The sequence below is a fragment of the Argiope bruennichi genome, chromosome 10 (genome assembly GCF_947563725.1).
Source record: "Argiope bruennichi chromosome 10, qqArgBrue1.1, whole genome shotgun sequence".
Lineage (NCBI taxonomy): Eukaryota > Metazoa > Arthropoda > Arachnida > Araneae > Araneidae > Argiope > Argiope bruennichi.
Window position 1 is genome coordinate 18,532,907 of NC_079160.1, and position 21,695 is coordinate 18,554,601.

Genomic DNA, 21,695 nt, shown 5'->3' on the forward strand with positions numbered 1-21,695 from the left:
ATATATTAAACAGCAAAAACCCTTAATTCCAATTACAGTATCGCTGCATAAACTTCGCTGTGAATAAAATAGAATAAAATTAAAATTATTAAGAAATTTAAATGCATTACAGCAAACGCAACACATAAATAAATGCGAATTAATATTTCCTGTCATTAAATCTGAATTATCACCTTCCAAACATATTCAGAGATGAAAAATCTCCAGTCGTTAAAAAATTTTATGAGCACACAATTTAACTTATGGGAAAAAACCGCGCCTTAAAAGTTAGCTGGCCAACTAACTTCCTAACCTATCAGCTGAATAACCGGGTTTATTACGAACACATTAAAAACAGCGCCAACCTTTCGCCAAACAGCGCTGCTGCAGCCAACCCTTCGTGCCTCACTTTCCCTTTCAGCCCCACAGACCTTCACAAGGTCTACCACCGACCGGCGCAAGGCTGAAGCTTGGAAGCCCCGCCTCTTGGGAGAAAGTGTTAGGATCACGTGACTAGGAGCATCAATGGACATCAGTTGACCTCCAGTGACTGAATCCCCCTCGTCTCCCCCCCCAACAAATACAAACTTTTTCTTTTTGATCGCTTTTTTCTTTGGGCAGCATTCATCTGAGCATCCCTGAGTATGTGTTGGTCACTTTGGTGAAAGGCCTATAAGAGCGAGGAGCTATAAAACCGTGCTCTGTAGAGAGTGATACCCAGTTGAAGTGATACATTACATTTCGGTGGCTTGACAAGTTAAGATGTACAGTTCGGGTCTAGTCATATTCGGTGTGGTGCTGGGGGTGTTGCTAGTTGAACATGCAGGTGAGTTGGCAATATGATTAAGTTCTGTTTCTCCCATTTAACATTCTCAATTATTATCATTCCTTGAATTCAGTAGTTTTTATTTGGTTATTCTGAATTTTAAGAAAATATTTAGAATAAATTATGCATTGCATTTCATTTTTTAAAAAATATTTTTCAGCGACACATTCGTTTATAAATTTAATTTTATGAAACTGTTCTAAATTTTTGCATACCAATTTTTGAAAATTATAAATTGGAGTTGCTTTTACCTTCTTTCAACTATTTATTTTTAATATTTTTCAGTGGCACATTCGTTTATAAAGCAAATTTTATGAAACTGTTTTAAATTTTTACATATCAATTTTTATAATTATAAATTGGAGTTGCTTCGACCTTTTTTCAGCTATTTATTTTCAATATTTTTCAGTGGCACATTCGTTTATAAAGCAAATTTTATGAAACTGTTCTAAATTTTTACATACCAATTTTTATAATTATAAATTGGAGTTGCTTCGACCTTTTTTCAGCTATTTATTTTCAATATTTTTCAGTGGCACATTCGTTTATAAAGCAAATTTTATGAAACTGTTCTAAATTTTTACATACCAATTATTTATAATTATAAATTGGAGTTGCTTCGACTTTTTTCAGCTATTTATTTTCAATATTTTTCAGTGACACATTCGTTTATAAAGCAAATTTTATGAAACTGTTCTAAATTTTTACATACCAATTATTTATAATTATAAATTGGAGTTGCTTCGACTTTTTTCAGCTATTTATTTTCAATATTTTTCAGTGGCACATTCGTTTATAAAGCAAATTTTATGAAACTGTTCTAAATTTTTACATACCAATTATTTATAATTATAAATTGGAGTTGCTTCGACTTTTTTCAGCTATTTATTTTCAATATTTTTCAGTGGCACATTCGTTTATAAAGCAAATTTTATGAAACTGTTCTAAATTTTTACATACCAATTATTTATAATTATAAATTGGAGTTGCTTCGACTTTTTTCAGCTATTTATTTTCAATATTTTTCAGTGGCACATTCGTTTATAAAGCAAATTTTATGAAACTGTTCTAAATTTTTACATACCAATTATTTATAATTATAAATTGGAGTTGCTTCGACTTTTTTCAGCTATTTATTTTCAATATTTTTCAGTGACACATTCGTTTATAAAGCAAATTTTATGAAACTGTTCTAAATTTTTACATACCAATTATTTATAATTATAAATTGGAGTTGCTTCGACTTTTTTCAGCTATTTATTTTCAATATTTTTCAGTGGCACATTCGTTTATAAAGCAAATTTTATGAAACTGTTCTAAATTTTTACATACCAATTATTTATAATTATAAATTGGAGTTGCTTCGACTTTTTTCAGCTATTTATTTTCAATATTTTTCAGTGACACATTCGTTTATAAAGCAAATTTTATGAAACTGTTCTAAATTTTTACATACCAATTATTTATAATTATAAATTGGAGTTGCTTCGACTTTTTTCAGCTATTTATTTTCAATATTTTTCAGTGGCACATTCGTTTATAAAGCAAATTTTATGAAACTGTTCTAAATTTTTACATACCAATTATTTATAATTATAAATTGGAGTTGCTTCGACTTTTTTCAGCTATTTATTTTCAATATTTTTCAGTGGCACATTCGTTTATAAAGCAAATTTTATGAAACTGTTCTAAATTTTTACATACCAATTATTTATAATTATAAATTGGAGTTGCTTCGACTTTTTTCAGCTATTTATTTTCAATATTTTTCAGTGGCACATTCGTTTATAAAGCAAATTTTATGAAACTGTTCTAAATTTTTACATACCAATTATTTATAATTATAAATTGGAGTTGCTTCGACTTTTTTCAGCTATTTATTTTCAATATTTTTCAGTGGCACATTCGTTTATAAAGCAAATTTTATGAAACTGTTCTAAATTTTTACATACCAATTATTTATAATTATAAATTGGAGTTGCTTCGACTTTTTTCAGCTATTTATTTTCAATATTTTTCAGTGGCACATTCGTTTATAAAGCAAATTTTATGAAACTGTTCTAAATTTTTACATACCAATTATTTATAATTATAAATTGGAGTTGCTTCGACTTTTTTCAGCTATTTATTTTCAATATTTTTCAGTGGCACATTCGTTTATAAAGCAAATTTTATGAAACTGTTCTAAATTTTTACATACCAATTATTTATAATTATAAATTGGAGTTGCTTCGACTTTTTTCAGCTATTTATTTTCAATATTTTTCAGTGACACATTCGTTTATAAAGCAAATTTTATGAAACTGTTCTAAATTTTTACATACCAATTATTTATAATTATAAATTGGAGTTGCTTCGACTTTTTTCAGCTATTTATTTTCAATATTTTTCAGTGGCACATTCGTTTATAAAGCAAATTTTATGAAACTGTTCTAAATTTTTACATACCAATTATTTATAATTATAAATTGGAGTTGCTTCGACTTTTTTCAGCTATTTATTTTCAATATTTTTCAGTGGCACATTCGTTTATAAAGCAAATTTTATGAAACTGTTCTAAATTTTTACATACCAATTATTTATAATTATAAATTGGAGTTGCTTCGACTTTTTTCAGCTATTTATTTTCAATATTTTTCAGTGACACATTCGTTTATAAAGCAAATTTTATGAAACTGTTCTAAATTTTTACATACCAATTATTTATAATTATAAATTGGAGTTGCTTCGACTTTTTTCAGCTATTTATTTTCAATATTTTTCAGTGGCACATTCGTTTATAAAGCAAATTTTATGAAACTGTTCTAAATTTTTACATACCAATTATTTATAATTATAAATTGGAGTTGCTTCGACTTTTTTCAGCTATTTATTTTCAATATTTTTCAGTGACACATTCGTTTATAAAGCAAATTTTATGAAACTGTTCTAAATTTTTACATACCAATTATTTATAATTATAAATTGGAGTTGCTTCGACTTTTTTCAGCTATTTATTTTCAATATTTTTCAGTGGCACATTCGTTTATAAAGCAAATTTTATGAAACTGTTCTAAATTTTTACATACCAATTATTTATAATTATAAATTGGAGTTGCTTCGACTTTTTTCAGCTATTTATTTTCAATATTTTTCAGTGGCACATTCGTTTATAAAGCAAATTTTATGAAACTGTTCTAAATTTTTACATACCAATTATTTATAATTATAAATTGGAGTTGCTTCGACTTTTTTCAGCTATTTATTTTCAATATTTTTCAGTGACACATTCGTTTATAAAGCAAATCCTATAAAAGTATTCTAAATTTTTCTTCACTCAATTTTCTTATAATTATGTTCTGGAGTTGCTTCTACCCTTTTTCATCTATTTATTTTCTGGATAGATAGACAAGAAAATAACTAAAAAAATTATTAGAATTCTTTGTGGTATTTTTAATATGTGGAACAGAATACAAGAAAAAGAAAATTTAACAATTTAATCATTTTATTAAATAACTATATTCTCTTCACTCAGTTATTTTCTTTCCTCAAAATTGAAGAGAACAAAAAAAAAAAACAAATTTCTAAAAGAAATTCGCGCTATTGTATAATTTTCAGCGACTCATTCGTTTATAACCCAAATTTTATAAAGCAGTTCTATATTTTTATGCACTAATTTTTTTATAATTATATATTGGTGTTGCTTCTACTGTTTTTCAGCTGTTTATTTTCTTGAAAGATATACAATAAAATATATATGAAATTATTAAAATTCTTTATGGTATTTTTAATATATGAAACAGAATTTTTAAAAAAGTAAATTTAACAATTTATTCATTTTATTAAATAACTATATTCTCTTCTCTCAGGTTTTTTTCCTCAAAATAAAAATGACCATTATATTTTATAAATGAAATTTGTGTTATCGTATAAGTATCCACAAACAAATAGGAAACACGTTATTAAAAATATTTATTTAATATCTATGTAGTGGGGATTTTCTATGCAAAAATGATTATTTTAATCACATATAATAGATTGCAGTTGCGGCTGTAAGATACTAGACTGATATTTTCATTTAAAAAGAAAATCGTTTAATCAAAAAAAGATGTCAGATATTTAAATACAGTATCAAATATTCTGAATGAAACTGATTTAGGATCTTTAGGAGATTTCTATTTAAATTCTAAATGAAAATAACAAAGAATGACATAAAATTAAATCTTAAGAATATAAACTAAAATATTAAGAAAATAAAAGTTATATCAAATAACATATGAATAGAAATAAATTGGAGAATTTCATAGAATTCAGAATTTGCTTCCAGCCTTTTTTCAATGAGTAATTTAAAATAAATTCATATATAGAGAAAAATAAAATTTTCCCTTTACACACACAATTTTTTTTTTTTGTGTGTGTGTGTGTGTGTGTGAAAATTCTAAATTTAAAGGATCACAATCATAAAAGCATTAAACCTAGACTCTAAATTCGTCTAATTCGCTTTCATAACATTCTTTTGCTTATTAAAAAAATTCCTTAATTTCAAGAAAGAGGGTTGTTTGGATTCCAGATTGTATTTAAATACTTATTTGATTTTAAGATTTTTTTTTTCTTTACTCATCATTAAGCACCATATAATTTTTAGATTCTGAATTTATTTGAATAAGTTTTTTGCATTTATTTTTCATTTTCAAAATATTTCAATTCACAGGAAAATTTAAGATGAAATTCTTTGTATTTAAAATTGTAATTATGTTATATATTTACAGTGATCATTAAAAGTTCAAATAATATAATATTATTCCCAGAATTTATTTAAAAAATAATTCCATGTTGCTTTAACTACTGAGAAAAAAAAGCAAAAAATTGTCATAAAGATTTGATTCTTATTCGGCATTAAAAATTTCTGAAAAAAAGATTTTTTTTTATAAAAAAATTACCTTTTATTGATATTTATTTGTAGAAAAATATTTTCTTTCTGTCTTTATAGTGCTATTTTGATTGAATTCAATTTAAATATGTCTCTACTAATAAAACTAGAACGATAAATTACTTCAGTATAAATATGCAAAGAATCGAAGCCGAAAATTAAGCATATGTTTTAAAAAAGTAACAAATTTTATTATTATTTCAAACACACTTTTTTTACAAAAATAGCTAAAAGAAATTTATATTGAAATATATTTGAATCAAAGTGAAATTTTGAAAGTAGTTCAAGCAAATATAATATTAAAAAGTGACAAAAATATTATCATTGCAGAATTATTTCTGTTAACAAATGAATTGAGAAGTTAAATTTTCAAAAAATCGCTCTTCTTTAGAGTTTCTAATTGTTCGTTTCATCAAATAAATGAATCATTTAAAATTTTCTTTTTGATATCGTTTGCTATTTTTATATTCTATTTCTTAAAATATTACTTAAATAATCAGTTGTTGAAATTCTTAGTTTTAAAATAACAATATTGTTTACTATTAAAATAGGATTTGAACTAAATAAATTAAAGCTGAGAATTGATTCATTTGATTTAATAATAGAAAATGAATGAATAGAAACTTTGTTAAATATAAGCATGTTACTTTAAAACTTATCAAAGAGCAATTTTAATTTTAATTTTTATAGATTATCAACGATTGCATAGTCAATATGAACATATATCAGAATACTTAGATTAAAGCAGTTTAAATTTCTAATTAGAAATTAATTGTAATTATTGTTCTTTTAGTTATCTGTTTGCTTTTCTTGTTATATTAAACATACATAAATGTTTTTTTTATTTCATAATCTAATAAGTTTTCAATCATGCTCTCAATATATCGGTGAGGTTTTTTTGTTTTACCCCAGTTTACTACATTAGAATATACATATAATAAAACTGTTCAAGTTGCTATCTAAAAAATTGTAATCTTATTTGGAAAAGTAACATTAATTTTATATTTCCGAAATGAATTTCCTTTCTTTTAATTGCAAAATACAAGTGAAATGGTTCAAAATAAATTTCAATAGTTAAACAATTAATTCTTTATTATATAATGAATTTGTTTCAGGCTGATATCAGAATAACATGAAAACCATGAAGGAGTATTTTATATAACATGAAACTGCATATTATCATCCGTACTCGGATATCACATACTCTTATTCTTTCAAAATTTGCATCAATATAAAGAAGGTTTCGTGTGGATTTGATTTAAATTAATTAAATAGTAAATGTTTTTTTTTATTTTTTAAAAACTATGTTTCCATATACACATAAAACTGTTTTATCTTCATTTCTATTAAATAAAAATCTGAATGATATTTTTTTTTTATCCCACAGTTGCCACTAGCAAAGTTTAATTAAATTTTATTTCATTCTCTAAAATTTTTTAATAATTTAGCTTTTAGCAGTTTCTAAAAAATCGTTTGGCACTTTCTTTTATATTCCTAGGAATTGTGCATTTTAAAAATCGTTTTGTTTGAATGATATTTTTATTTTGATTAAAAATAATGCTTTGAACAAGAAGAAGATTTTGTTTATTATATAACTAGCCAATATACCAAGAATTCTTCGAAATAAAATTAGTTATATATTTTTTATTAATGAAATATTAACTATTTAATTAATTGCCCTAAAACTTTCATTAAAACCTTTCTTTTTCTTCAATATTTGTTAGTAAAATTTCAAATATTTATGGCAGATATTTATGACAAATATTAAAGCAATCACGTATCAAATCAGATGTTGAAAGCTATGTTAGTGTATAATCCCACGATAGAAAGTAAAAAAATTTTTTACGATTAACCTCGAGGTAATCTTTATGCTTCTGTAAACAAAAGCATTTGACATAATACAAAAAATGTTTTTAATATGAAAGATTCCTTTAAATAAAACATTATAATGCGCAAAAACTGTTTATTGTTTGCAGCTTTTTTAAAAAAAATTAAAATGAGACTATCTGTTTGTCAAAAAATTTTAATAACTTACAATTTTTAGAAAAATTATAGACTGTCCGATTTTTAAAAAACTATATCAGGTTGATTTTTTTCTATAAGTTAATTTATAAATTTCGAAGAATGATATAAAATTTAAATAAGTATTATTAGTGGTAACTTAAACCTGTGTTTACAATTCACAATACGAAGACAACCATTTTAAACAATTTATTTAAAATTCTATCGATCGTTGAAAGCAAATACTCAAATTTTAAACTTATTTAGTACTAAAAAGAATCTCAGAGAAATTTTTCAAGTTAAAAAGGCATTTTTATGTTACAATAAGGTAAATAAATCTAATTTAAATCTCCATCTTTTTCGATTTTTGGTTAAATTCAGTTTTATAAGCAAATCTTTGGTTCCTCCATGTTATTTACTTGGGTAAATCTAAGCCAGCTCAATGGAAACTTAGATTTTAATGGACAAATTTTAACTATTCAATTAACTGTCAATAAATTTTCATTAAAAGCTTCCATACGCTTCATGGTATTTGTGACTAAAATTTGGAGAAAATAGTTTCGGTAATTTAGATTTCTAGAAATCCTACTAAAGAATTTGCAGAATTCTACTAAAAATGACAGTTCAGTTCTATTTATACAGATTTTAAATAAAAGTATTGTTTGCATTAAAGTATTTAGTATTCTTTAAACGAAACAATTTATGAGCGTGCTTTCCAAAAGTGCTAAAATTAAATGCATTCTAGTTTTTTTTCACTTATGACTTTTTTACTGCATAGACGAGTTGTTATGTTAACCGAGTAGTTGATTTTTTACATGATAATTGTAACCTTTATTATGTTATGTTTTTATTTATTACGTTATAGGCATCTCCAATTTTGCTAAAAATTGCTGAAACATAAGAAAGATCTAATTAAATGGATGCAATTAAATAACAAGTCAGCTTTTAATATGGTAACTAACAAATAACTGATTAATTTTTAACATGACTAAAGTAAAGACAAATGGACTAAGAAAATTTTCTTATTATTTTTTTCTAACTTGATAAATGTTTAGACAAGCATTGCAAATTGTGTGATTCAAAAATCGTGCAAAATGATCTACAGGCAGATCGTTGAATCTAGAGCTCCGAATTTGACAGGTAGTTACTTTTCGGTTCAATAAGAAAAAAATTTTCAGAATTTTAATTAGATTTTTGATTGAAAATTAATTTTTAACATTTTTTCTCAGCAATTGTAGAGCATATTAAGGTACGAAACTAGTGTCTATTTAATTAATATTCACTTTAAAATTTTAAAAAATTAGCTTTATAATGATAACCATTTCATTTCTGTACAAATTTTTTTTCGAATTTGAACAAATTTTAATTATAATGTGCAATAATTCTTTTTATTATTTTAGTAACTGCGTTTGTACAAATGATAGTTGCAACGATATTAAATACATCGTTTTGCATACACGATTCCATATCAATAGTAAGGAGTGAATTTTAAAAATAATAAAAAGATAAATGAATCAATCCTAAAGAATTATGCTGTAATGTTCCCAATTAGAGGAATTATCTTTAATTTTTAATGATGATGATGATGTCGTGTCCGCGTTACCACGGAAAGTGGGTGCAGCAGCTTCTGAGGGTAAAGACCCCTGAGCACCCGAGGGCAGAAGTCTGACTTCTAGCTCATATGAAGAGGAAACTCACACATTGGCTTGCACAACCCCTTCTTACAGGGGGGCGCATTCACACACCGCACAGATAGAACACAGAAGAACAACCATGCCCGAACCGGGATTCGAACTCGGGAAGCCCAGATCACGGGGAAGACGCGCTACCCCTAGGCCAGGACGCTGGCTTTAATTTTTAATAAAAGGCATTAAATTATTTTCAACCCAAGCAAGTCAATACTTCATTCGTTAATACTATGACTAATACGTCATTTTCTTCCACTGTTTAATGAAAAGGAAGAAAAATTCCGCTTAATATTTGTGTAGTTTAAATGAGGAATCAGAAAGAGAAGTTATAGAATCACGAATGCACGAATGTAAATGCATTAAAAATAATACGGCTGCAAGAGAGATTATATTTGATGTCGAAAATTCTTTTTTGAAAGAAATATGAACGTCAAAGCTAGGTAAAACAGGCTTGTTATAAAAACCAATATTCTCGGCGAATTAACGGGTCTCCAAAAGCGACTCGTTTTACTTAAATGTAAATATATCATATTCCTGTTCTTCATTAGCTTCAATTTTTTATACAGCACAAAAAACATTAAAATCCCTTTAAATTTGCATATTATTCTCAAAATTTCATTATAACTGTACTGAAAAGATGAATTATGACTAAATAGCATGTCAGAATCTTTTTTACCCCAATGGAGCAGGGAATCTGATATCTTAATCTAATACATAACATTAAGTTCCATACTATTCATCTTCAAAAAAATGAATACGTACAACCTGAAATTTCCGACAAATCTATCAAACTGAACATAGACACAGATTATTACTCCAACATAGCAAATGCAGCAGCTTCTTTTTCTAACCCGTCATTACCGACTTGATTTTACAAGTGACAAAAATATTTAGTACTTGGTTTGATATCTATCGGTGTCAACCTATTCATCTGATGATCTATCAAAAATATCAGTGTCTTAAAAAAACGTATGCATTTTTCATATTTATGTGTACATATTAATAGCTGTCTTTAGTGAATGGTTCTGTCAGAATGAGTTCATTGACTTTGTTTACTTTCCATTAAATCTCTTATGCATATGGAGATAATTTCCACAAGAAAGCAATTTTAGATATCAAATTATGGCAGACATCTAAAACGTGTGGATTTAATAGCCTGACATCGTTTCTGATTATTGTGTGCATGAATCTTCCTAATGGACTCAAGTTCCAAAATACTATAGTATTAATGAAAACGTAACTGTTGGTTCTATTATCCTTTAATATTTATTTGTTAAATTGTTAATGACTAAGAAAAATTTGTTGAGTTAAATTGTTTTTAAATTTTAAAAACCATTTTTTAAAAATTTTAAAATGGTGTCAAAATCAATTTTGACAATTTTTGAGAGTTATGAAAACTAAATCCTAGCTCAATTTTTAATTTACGAAAGAAATCACAGTGAGGTGCTTATTCCCACCCTCCAAACTATAAGCCAAATTTGGTTATCTGTAGCTAAAATGAGCTGTTATGTATAATACACACACACACACACACACACACACACACACACACACACACACACACACACACACACACACACACACACACACACACACACACACATTTTATATGTGTATATATTTATATCTAGTGAATGCACTTAATTGAAATCAAATCATTTTATTTTGAGGAAATACCTGTTTTATTTATTTTTTAAAATAGAATATAATTGTTTTTATAAAGAAATTTTTTTTTAGTTTGAGATGGCACGAATTTAACTTTGATTTAAATGCATTTTTGCATTTAAATTCAAGAGAAATTCTGCTTATATACGGTGAATGCGAACGAGTCGATAAAGTCGATAAATACACCAAATTATTTTCTTGTTAGATTGACTGTCGACTTTCTTTTTGTAAATGCATTAAAGGGAGCAAAAACTGTTTTATTAATTTTGATGTTTTTATGCTCCTTTCCCCACACCGAAAAAAAAGATAATGGATATTAAAATCGTGTTGGATTTGATTTCTTTGATATCTTGAAATTGCAAAGAACGAAATAAAAAAAAAAGGCTAATTTCTGGGATTGAATTGGAATATCTAAAATAACATACTAATATAATAGTTAAATATTCTTTACCTTAAAATTTAAAAAAAAAATGCATTAGTAATGTATGCATTTTTATTAAAAAACTGCGTAAATATTTTTTACTTCTCATTTGGAATTCAATAAACTTTTTTTAAATTGGCAGCAACCAGAAACGTTTAACTGCTCTTAATTAACATTAATTTAATGTAGCAAAAAATTAATATTTATTAGAGGTAACTCAATTACCGTCACCTGCATAACTGATAAAATTAAAGTGAAAAACACAATTAAGAATAAAATTTTTTAAAAAAATGAGGAATTCGTGTGTTACTAATAAATTGATCTCTAACCCCACTGTAAGAAAGAAATAAGACAAATGAATTCAAATTTAAAAAGTGAAAATAAAAAGAAGTAATTAAGAAACAATTTGTGGGCTCATTTTAAATTTAGAGTCATAACCATCTCAAAGCTTAGCGCTTGGATCTTTTAAAAGAATTTAGCATACATTAGCATATTTTGAGGTGCAGCACCTGACCTTTGGTCATGAAATAAAACAAAGTCTGGATACGACAGGAGTCAAAAGTTTGCGGGGAATATTAATGATATAACTTGTTTTTAACGACCTTTAGCTTAAAAGATGAAATCTTCAGAGACATGTGGTGCAGACTTAATACTAAAGAGTCTACACCCCCTTCCAAAAAAAAGTTTGAAATTGACAAAAGAATTTGTGTGCCTCAAGCATTTTTCTTAAAAAAAATTTATATATACTTTGTACAGTAGCACATCCAAATACACAATTGTTTTTGTAAAACTTGTTACTTTTATCAGGAAATGCTATCGAAATTTTAATGTAATAGTTATATTCTCTAAAACCATTAATATTAGTTTAATAATTCATTTTAACAGGATAGAAAGGTTAGTAGAAGGTTTTATAAAGACTTTGATTTTTAATTTCGTCCATTTCAGCATTAATTAAAGAAGACTAGAAAAAGTATATCCATGAGATTAAAAATTATATATTTTCAATAAATCATTTAAATTTTTTAAAAATCTTAGTTGAAAAAAGAGAAAATAAAAAACCGAGAGAAGGGGAAGACTTGTTAACTCTACAGTGCTCGTTTAGTCATTTGGCTAAGGGTTTTATTTCCATTTATAAGTTTCATATGACTGTTTCAAAAGGTAACAGTGAGTGTTTGGAAATCTTTTTTTAAATATTTTTTGATAAACATTTGCAGAAAAGACCCGTATATGGGAATAGCGGTACTAGAATTAGATCTAAATTGGAAACTTGGAAAAATACAAAGATGAATGAATACCAATTTGATGAATACAAAATTGTATGAATAATTCTACCATAAAAAACATTACCAAAATATTTTTTATTGAATTTTAAAAAATATATCTGAAGAAGAGACTTTTATTTTTAATACAGAATTGCTATAATATGATTTGTGTCACTGGGATATTGTTTAATTCACGATACAACCATTTGAAACATACAATTTTTTTTTTAAAAAGACGAAAAAAAGTTTAAAAAAAATATTTTTCTAAATAATAGGCAGCTATTAATATATATATATATATATATATATATATATATATATATATAGTAAAAAAAGTAAAGTCATATAATTCTAGGGTTAATAATACTCTAAATTTTTATTACTTAAAAAAGCAAACCTAAATTTTGCAAAAAAAAAAAAAAGATTTGTTTGTATATGAATACAAATAAATTGTATAATATAAATAACTTTTTAACTTTAAAGCATTAAAAAATTATTTATCACTTTAATTTAAAATATGACTTCCAAAAAAATGAAAAAAAAAAAGCCAGGAAAGAATGTATAGCAAATGATTTTTTATGTTCATTATTTTATTAATGTATAGCAAATGATTTTTATTGTTAATGTACAGAAAACGATTTTTAATGTTAATTATTTTGTTGATGTATAGCAAACGATTTTTAATGTTAAGTATTTTGTTACTAAAAGTTACTATATTAATTTACTCATATGAAATTAAAACGATGATATCGTATTTAATGATTAGACTAAAACTCGAAACAGTTGAACAAGCAGCATTTATGCAATACTATAAATCGATATTTACTAAAATTTGAAAAAAGACCTCTAGTCAAAATTAGCATCAGCATTTATATCGCAAATTTTTGAATAATTAATATTGCTCTTTTTTTTCTCTTTTTGTTAAGGCATGAAATTATTTTTTTCTTCTCAAATACATTTTCTTTACTGCGAGGGAGGATATAAAATACTAAGCAATATAGTTTTCAGGATTTCGCATATAATATTATTAATCTTAATATTTTATTAAAGTATTTTTATTTCATTGCTTTGTGTTGAAACCTAAAATTGTTGAAGAAAATGACTTCTTGTCGTTTAGTTTTATACAATATTCCACAGTTATATAAAATGCCATATTTAACTTTCTTTTTTAGTGATAGAATTTTCATTTTTTCCCTTTTTTAAATCTTTTTTATTTAATTTTTTCAAATAAATATCCTTTTTGAAAAAATTTAATTTTCTTGTATTGACTTTATCTAAAAACATATCCGTGCTTATATTAGAAATAAAATACTAACTTAAAATGATTTTTTTCATATAATTCAAACAAATACAAATGCATATTCATTAAAATTCATGTTAGAAAATGGAAGATCACATATTTCTCGCACATCATAATAATTCTTTTTTAAACCCCTTTGCACTTGGAAAAGTAAATCAATACATAATTATTCACCTAATGCAAGGACTTGCTTATTACTCCGAAAAATAAAAATACATAATTGCCTTGATTTAAATTTGCAAGAAAAATTAATCTACATCTTCTTACTTCTCTGTGGGTATTTTTAACAATCAAAATTAAAAATAAATAAATAAACAAAATGTCAAAATGATGTATCGTCTTAAATGGTGCCATCCAAGTTAAAGGATTAATAGTATAACTGAGTGGTTTTTCATTGTCACCTATTACATCTTCAATTTTCATTTATCTTAAAATATAAATAAAGTTAAATATTAACAAAGAGAGATAAATATTAATTTGCTCTGTTTGTTATAACAGAGAAAATTCAGAAATTGCCGTATTTTTTTAATTACAAAATCTTGCTAGATAATATCGGAGGTAGTTATTATCCGTTAAAAATCTTTTATCTGCCTTGTTAACGCCCCTCGTGGTCGACCCTGTCATGGAAGATCGCGTTTGACAAGATGAATTGAAATTTGCGCCACCCATTTGAGCTCAGGATTTTTGAATTTCTTTCTTTTCCCCTCTACTTTTGACAGTCGTGATGAGTAAAAAAGATCATTTTATTATTCTTCTGTCAAGAAATTTCTTTTAGTCTCTAAAGGCAATGAGCTTTAAAAAAATTATTTCTTTAGGTGAATGAAGATACTTATTCTTATTTTATAATAGATGACTTTTGCGATTTCGTTTTTTAGCATTTATTAATGCAAGCGAGAAACTTTATTGACTTATAATTTAACTCACAAGTATCAGGAAAACCAAGCATAAACGGCAGGGGTTTTTTTTGTTGTTGTTGTTGTAAAAGCGTGTTTTTTTTTCCCGGAGAATATATTTAGACAAAAAATTTATTTCCTTAGCTGAATGAAGATACTTATTCTTATTTTATAATAGATGACTTTTGCGATTTCGTTTTTTAACATTTATTAATGCAAGCGAGAAATTTTATTGACTTATAATTTAACTCACAAGTATCAGGAAAACCAAGCATAAGCGGCAGGTTTGTTGTTGTTGTTGTAAAAGCGTGTTTTTTTTGTTTTTTTTTCCGGAGAAAATATTTAGATACGAATCACATACTGATTACATATGAATATTTTTCAATCTTACCTACATATGAGCTGGTCATTTAAACAAAAAATCATTAGTTTAACATATTATTCGAAATAAATCGCTATATTACAGCATTCATTTTACAGTTTATCTATTATTACTAATATTTTTGAACTTACACTCAATTTTATCATGGTGAAATCAGATCTGAGATGGGGGTCTATATGACATTGTCAGCATGAGAACAGATAGAAAAAAGTCTCTAAAGTTAATTATACATTTTTTTGTGAGTAAATACGCATTTTTTTCACAGGAAAGGCACCTATGTAGATAAATTTAAAAAGCAAAAATATTAAATATAAACACATAAGTAAAAAAAAAAAAAAAGCAAAAAGCGCGACTCGAGCCAAAGACCCGCAACATACACGTCAGCCATGGTGTTCTGACTCCTATACCGCACTGCTTGCACTCCGAAGCTGAAGTTACATAAACTTGTTCAAATAGTTATTTATAATTTTTTTTTTGTATGTAAAATCGTGTTTTCTCAGGAAAGACATCTACTTAACTTAAAAAGCAAAACCTTATCTAAATATAAAATTTGATCCAAATCATTAGAGCCGTTTCCGAGATACACGAAATAAATTTACATACAAAAATTGCTCATTTAAAGATATAAGATTAAACTTATTTGAGAAAATAGGTTTAATCTTATATTTAAAATTTTAAACATCTAGAAAGAAATTCTTTCAAATTATTAAGCATATATATTTTAAAATGAATTTTTGTTGAGAGAAATATTATTATACAAATGTCTTATTTTTTAAACACCGTTCTAGATGCTTCAATAATAATAAATTCAAATGATATGCAAAAATTTTCCAAAAAAATTAAGTTTAATAATTTTAAAATTTTATAGAGAAAATGATGCAACAACTTGTTTTATCATTAGAATGAATTCCATTTATAAAGTGAAAAAATTATAAAAGCTGTATCTATTAAAAAATTTAATTAAAGAATCAATATCAGGAGATTTCCCTGGATTCGTATATTAATGATATATCAGAAAAAAATCAATATCTAGAGTTTTAGTAAGATGGACGGATTAGAGTTCTTAAATTCAAAGAATAAACTTATGCGTTTAGGAAATGACAGGAATTCATATTATACGGATTTTTTTTTTTAAATTTCGAATAGAATTGGAATAGTTTTCATTCATTGGAAATCCCCAAACGATGTAGTTTTTCAGAAAAATTTAAGAGGACAGTTTCATTTATTTTTTAAATACATGGATTTTTTTTTGCCAAATACTCAATATAAAATTTAAATAGATATTTAATGCCGATTTAGTTTGAGTTCTTTTTTTATAAACAATTTAAAAATAAAATAAAAAAAAATTAGCACAAATTGTAGAAATTCAGTATTTGCGTTTTCAACCTTAGATGTTTAATGAGCTTACTTGATTCCATGTAACAATAGTATAAAATGCCTTAAATTTCTGAAAATTAACGAAGAATTAAATTCTTTTACAGGTGTGTGTGTCAAATCTAATATTCAAAAAAGATGAAATTCTTCTAATTAAATTTTCTCTAAATTAACTCACAGTAAATGTTTTACTTGACTATTCACTTATTCATTATTTGTTATTGATTATTTTAAAGATGCATAAAAAATAAATTTTCAATGCAATTGTCTTATATTAAACAATGAATATTTGATAAAAAACCAATTAATTATTAAATTTTGATATCTTTTGCACAGTTTTCTAATGCTTAATACACTTTTTCATCCATTAAACGTTTTAAAATAGAAGGAAGATTGCTTAAAACTTAAATTCTAGATTATGTAAATTTTTCCCAAGGAAATTGATTAAATAAATGCGATTTTTAATCCTGAGTTCGATATTTGAATATCGAATGAATATAATAATGAAACAACCGAAATGCGGATAAAAGATTATATTTGATTAATCTAAATTCTTATTTCTGTAAAACTTCCTGGCCGATTTTATACATCCTTACGAACACTTAAAAAGTTTTTTCCAAAACAAACCAGTGGGAGTGCTGTCCCGAAATATTTTTGCATGTTTTCTAATAAACTTGTCTTACCAGAAAATGCTTTACATGGCATTAGCCTACGGTAATTACGAAATATTAGCCTTTGGCGAGAAATTAACGTTTTTACCGAATCTATCGTATCATCCTTAGCCAGTTATCTGGCTATACATGTGGCTACTTGCATTCGAAAATGGAATTTGTATTTTAAACGCGTTTCCTCTAACTGATTGAGACAAATATTTGACATAGAACTACAATTGTAGTCACAAAATAGTATACCTAATTTGATATATTCAAGTTATTGTGGTTTTGAGTTATCGCGTTTATATGTTTCTGAATGTACAGACCGACAGACAGTCAAATCCTTCTTGGGTTTGGCTCAAATTTTGATTGGTATCTACCCTAGAGAAGTTAAGTCTGTGTACCGAATTTTATCTATCTAGCTTTCTTTGTTTTGTAGTTATTGTGTTAAATTATATTTGTACAGCTAGATAGACAGACTTCCTCTGAGCAGATTTTGCTCAGAATTTGATATAAAGCTATCCATTTGGTATGAAGACCGTGTACCAAATTTCACCGGTCTAGACAAAATTGTTTTGAATTATCTTTGTCGCAGACAGAAGGACGGACATTTTCCAAAAATGTGTTTTTCAAACTCGTGGGTCCAAATTGTGGAGATTCGACAAAAATTCGAGTTCGAATTTTTTGACGATTTTTATACTTTCTCTATACTACGTATACGAGAAAGTAAAAATGTGGGAAACTAAGAAGGAAGATGCTAAAATAGATTATATTTAAATGGATATATCCCTTCAACTTTCAGAATTCCAAATTTGAATATGATATTTTGTTTCTAATCTCAAATGTATGCATGCTTTTCCTCGACGATCTATTTTTTATTCCAAAATAAAACATCGATAATCACCGTGATCAACATTTGCAACAAACTTCTGAAAAAACGAAAAGCATATACTTTGGAACGTTTACCTTTCCCCACTCCTCTCAGATATCTCCATAAAATCTAAAATGCTTATAAATTACAGCCCTCTTTCTCTAAAATCTAGGCTTAATACTCCCAGAATAAATTCCGATATCAAAAACTGATAAATGCCCCATTTGCGCATTAAAAACCTAATGACACATACTTCACGCACGATTACATCTCAGATGTTACCACATCTTTTTGATAAATAACGGATCAGAGCTGGGAAACGATGTTTTTTTACAAGATTATACTTTAAGGATAAAGAGTAACAAATTCATAACAAAAATCATATGGGATTATCATAATACTTTCATGATGGTCCTCGACGAAGTTTCTCGCCTCGTCTCGTCTCTACCTAGTTGGTATCTGTGTTGAAAGGCTCGGCGTAAAGATACCTGTAGATTGTGAGAAAATTGCATAGTCAAATAACCTGATCACGTTCTGTTCGCGATCGTTGACAGCTGTTGCTCGTGCGTTGCACTGTCACCTGCACGAGTATCTTTTTGACTCCCTGGGGTAGTTCTTCCTTTCTATTTTTTTCTCCAGCACCTCGTGTTTGTTGGGGAATATATCATATCAGTCTAGTTGTTGGGGTCTAGTCTGGTATGCATGTTTTGATAAAAGCAGGTTTTTCTGCTAAATGTGGCACCTGAAGTAATTTATCAAAAAGGGAATATGCCAAGCGCTGCTTAATCGGATTCTCTTGCGAGTTTTAAATGTCGGGTCTTCCGTAATAAGATTTTAAGTATATCTAATGAGTTTGATAAAACATCTAATAGTCTAATCTCTACATAATAAAGACGAATATGTATCCGCTTGTACTGTCGCTTTACAAGACTGACTGTTCAATCTAAAGCTATCAAATTTTGCATACTGGGTATACAAAATATACTGGATATAGGTTAAGTTGTTCGGCTAAGTTTGTAAAAGTGGTAAATTACATGTTTAACTGTTCGTTAAACTGCCGTATGGTTGCACAGAAAAAAATCAAAATGATATATAGTAACACTTGTGTTTAATCTTGATATATCTTTATTTTTTCTATATTAAAATAATAATATTAAATATTTTTTTCATATGTCATAAATATAGATTTTTAATTTTAAAAATGCATATTATTTAAATTTGATTCAAATATAAAAAAATTAAAAAATCATAATATAATTATATGATTACATATAGATACATTTATAAAAATATACATATTTTCATAAATATATATAAAAAGACTTTTCAAAAACATCCTCTTTTTCTTTTTAAAATTTATTTATATTATACAAAATATTGATAAATAAAGAAAAATAATAATTTTGAAAGAATTAATTACATAACGCAATATGTCTTACATGCAATTTTCGGTTTTCAATAAAATTTCAATTTTTTCTTTGCATTGGAAATTTCAGAGAAAAAATAAGAAGAAACGCCAGGAATTGATTTTAGCAATAGTACAAATTCTTTTCGACATTCATTGTACCTATTTTTTCGAATCTATTCAATATGAGTTCGATTTAACTTCGAAGTTTGATGTACGGAAGCATCATTTATTTGTTTTCGAATAAGTTTCGAAGGTTTTTTTTAGTCAACTCATCACAAACTTTCCGCTTTAGGGATTTTGATATTCTTTGTCTGTCCACATTTGCATTATGATTTTGAAATATATATGGATTTGAGAGACATGCAACTTACCCATGTCCGATTTCAATCTCCTCTTTCAACTTTCCAGTTTCGAAAATGGTGTGGATTAGGGGGTGCATTAACTCACGGAATGGAAGGAGGTTGAATATTGCAGAGGGGCGAGGGAAAATATTATTTATAGGGTGAGGGAAAATATACACTAATCATTATTTTCCAGTTTCAAGTGGTAAATGAAAGATCCTTGAATTCACAACTTTCCTAAGATTCCTCTGGACTCTCTTCACCCACTACGGCAAATAAAAATAATTTTGTAGCGGCATAGTAACCGTATTACAGCAGTTTGAAATGTTCTGTCATGTCATGAAAAACCGAATTTTTTCGTGGTGCATGCAGAGCATGAAACTAAGGAATCAGGACATTAACCAAAATTTTTCATGATCCATGTAAAGCATGAAAATAAGGAATCAGGAATTTTACCTTGTAAGAAATATGCAATTTCTAACTCTTGGATTAATAAACTATCATATTGATGTTCCCTAATAATCTCAAAATTCCAGATTTTTTAAAAAAAATTTCAGTTTTTCAAAACAAGAAGCACCAATTCAATAGCTGATTCAATAAAAAATCTTCTTAATTGCTTTTTATTTATCAACTTATTTTACTTTATTATTACTTTCATTTCGATTTTATCAATTTTCAGATGGTGATTTAGCTTTACTTTAAAATCCTTTGCATTCAGCATCGCCATTTTACCATTTGTAGTCACATTTAAATTTTTTGCTCATTAAAAGTTTTTAGGTTTCAGTCATTTTCTTTTTACCTACAGGCAGACAAACATCAAGACAATTTTCCCATTTTTTCCGCAAAGCAATTGGAACAGGCTGCCATAAAAGTGATTGCTTCTTTTTATACATTCAGTCATTTCATTTTCAAAATAATACAGGCTCGTTATTATTTTTCGATTAAATAAGACGATTTAAAAGAGTTTATTTTAGTAATTTTATTTTTATGATTACCATTCTTAATTTACTTATAAGATATACTTGTTTTTAACGTTCGTTTCAGTATTCTGAGGCGACCACTTTTCGACGGTTCTATCTCACTAAGGGATGATAAACGGAAGGATGTGAGCCATTTCCAGAATTTACTTTATTGTTAAATGTGAACATCTCCTCTCACCCTATTTTGCTGAATTAAACCCATTCTAACGCATGTGCAAAAACGCGAAGGGTTTTAGAATCAGTTGGCAAACACTATTTACTATATTCTATAGCTTAAAATAAATGTTAAGGCAATGAGCATATCAGCTGTCATCTGTTCAATGTATGCAGTGACACACAAAAAAACTTTACAAAAATAAATTAACTTGAAAATTGGAAGAATTTATTGATAATAATTTTTAAAAAAAACACGCATTCTAAATGTATACAGAAGCAAAAAAAAAAAACAAAAAAAAAAACATAAATAAAAACATTGGCGAGATGTATTCTTGTCTTATTTTCCCGATTGTGAATGCATCATAAAGATCATTACCAACTGCCTTTATTTGCATGTCGGAGCACATTTCCTTTTGTTACAAGCAGCACGAACCGAAGAAAATGAACTTATATTAAGTAATTTTAAGCCATGTATATAATTTGAGAGAGTGAAATGCACGCAAAGGGAGCATTTTAAGAGCAGTGCAACTGGAGTTAAGTAAGGTTATAAAGGATACATACAAAACAATTTACTGCTGAATTTTTT

General features: G+C 26.6%; 1 protein-coding gene across 1 annotated transcript in view; it reads left to right on the forward strand.

Annotated features, from left to right (window-relative positions):
* Positions 1 to 490: 490 nt before the first annotated feature.
* The window catches only part of LOC129988357 (chondroitin proteoglycan-2-like), a 74,506-nt gene continuing 53,301 nt past the window's right edge, over positions 491 to 21,695 (forward strand). The window contains exon 1 of the mRNA XM_056096562.1: positions 491 to 805. Within this exon, the coding sequence (XP_055952537.1) occupies positions 742 to 805 (64 nt within the window). The 5' untranslated portion in view covers positions 491 to 741. The remainder of the gene's footprint in view (positions 806 to 21,695) is intronic.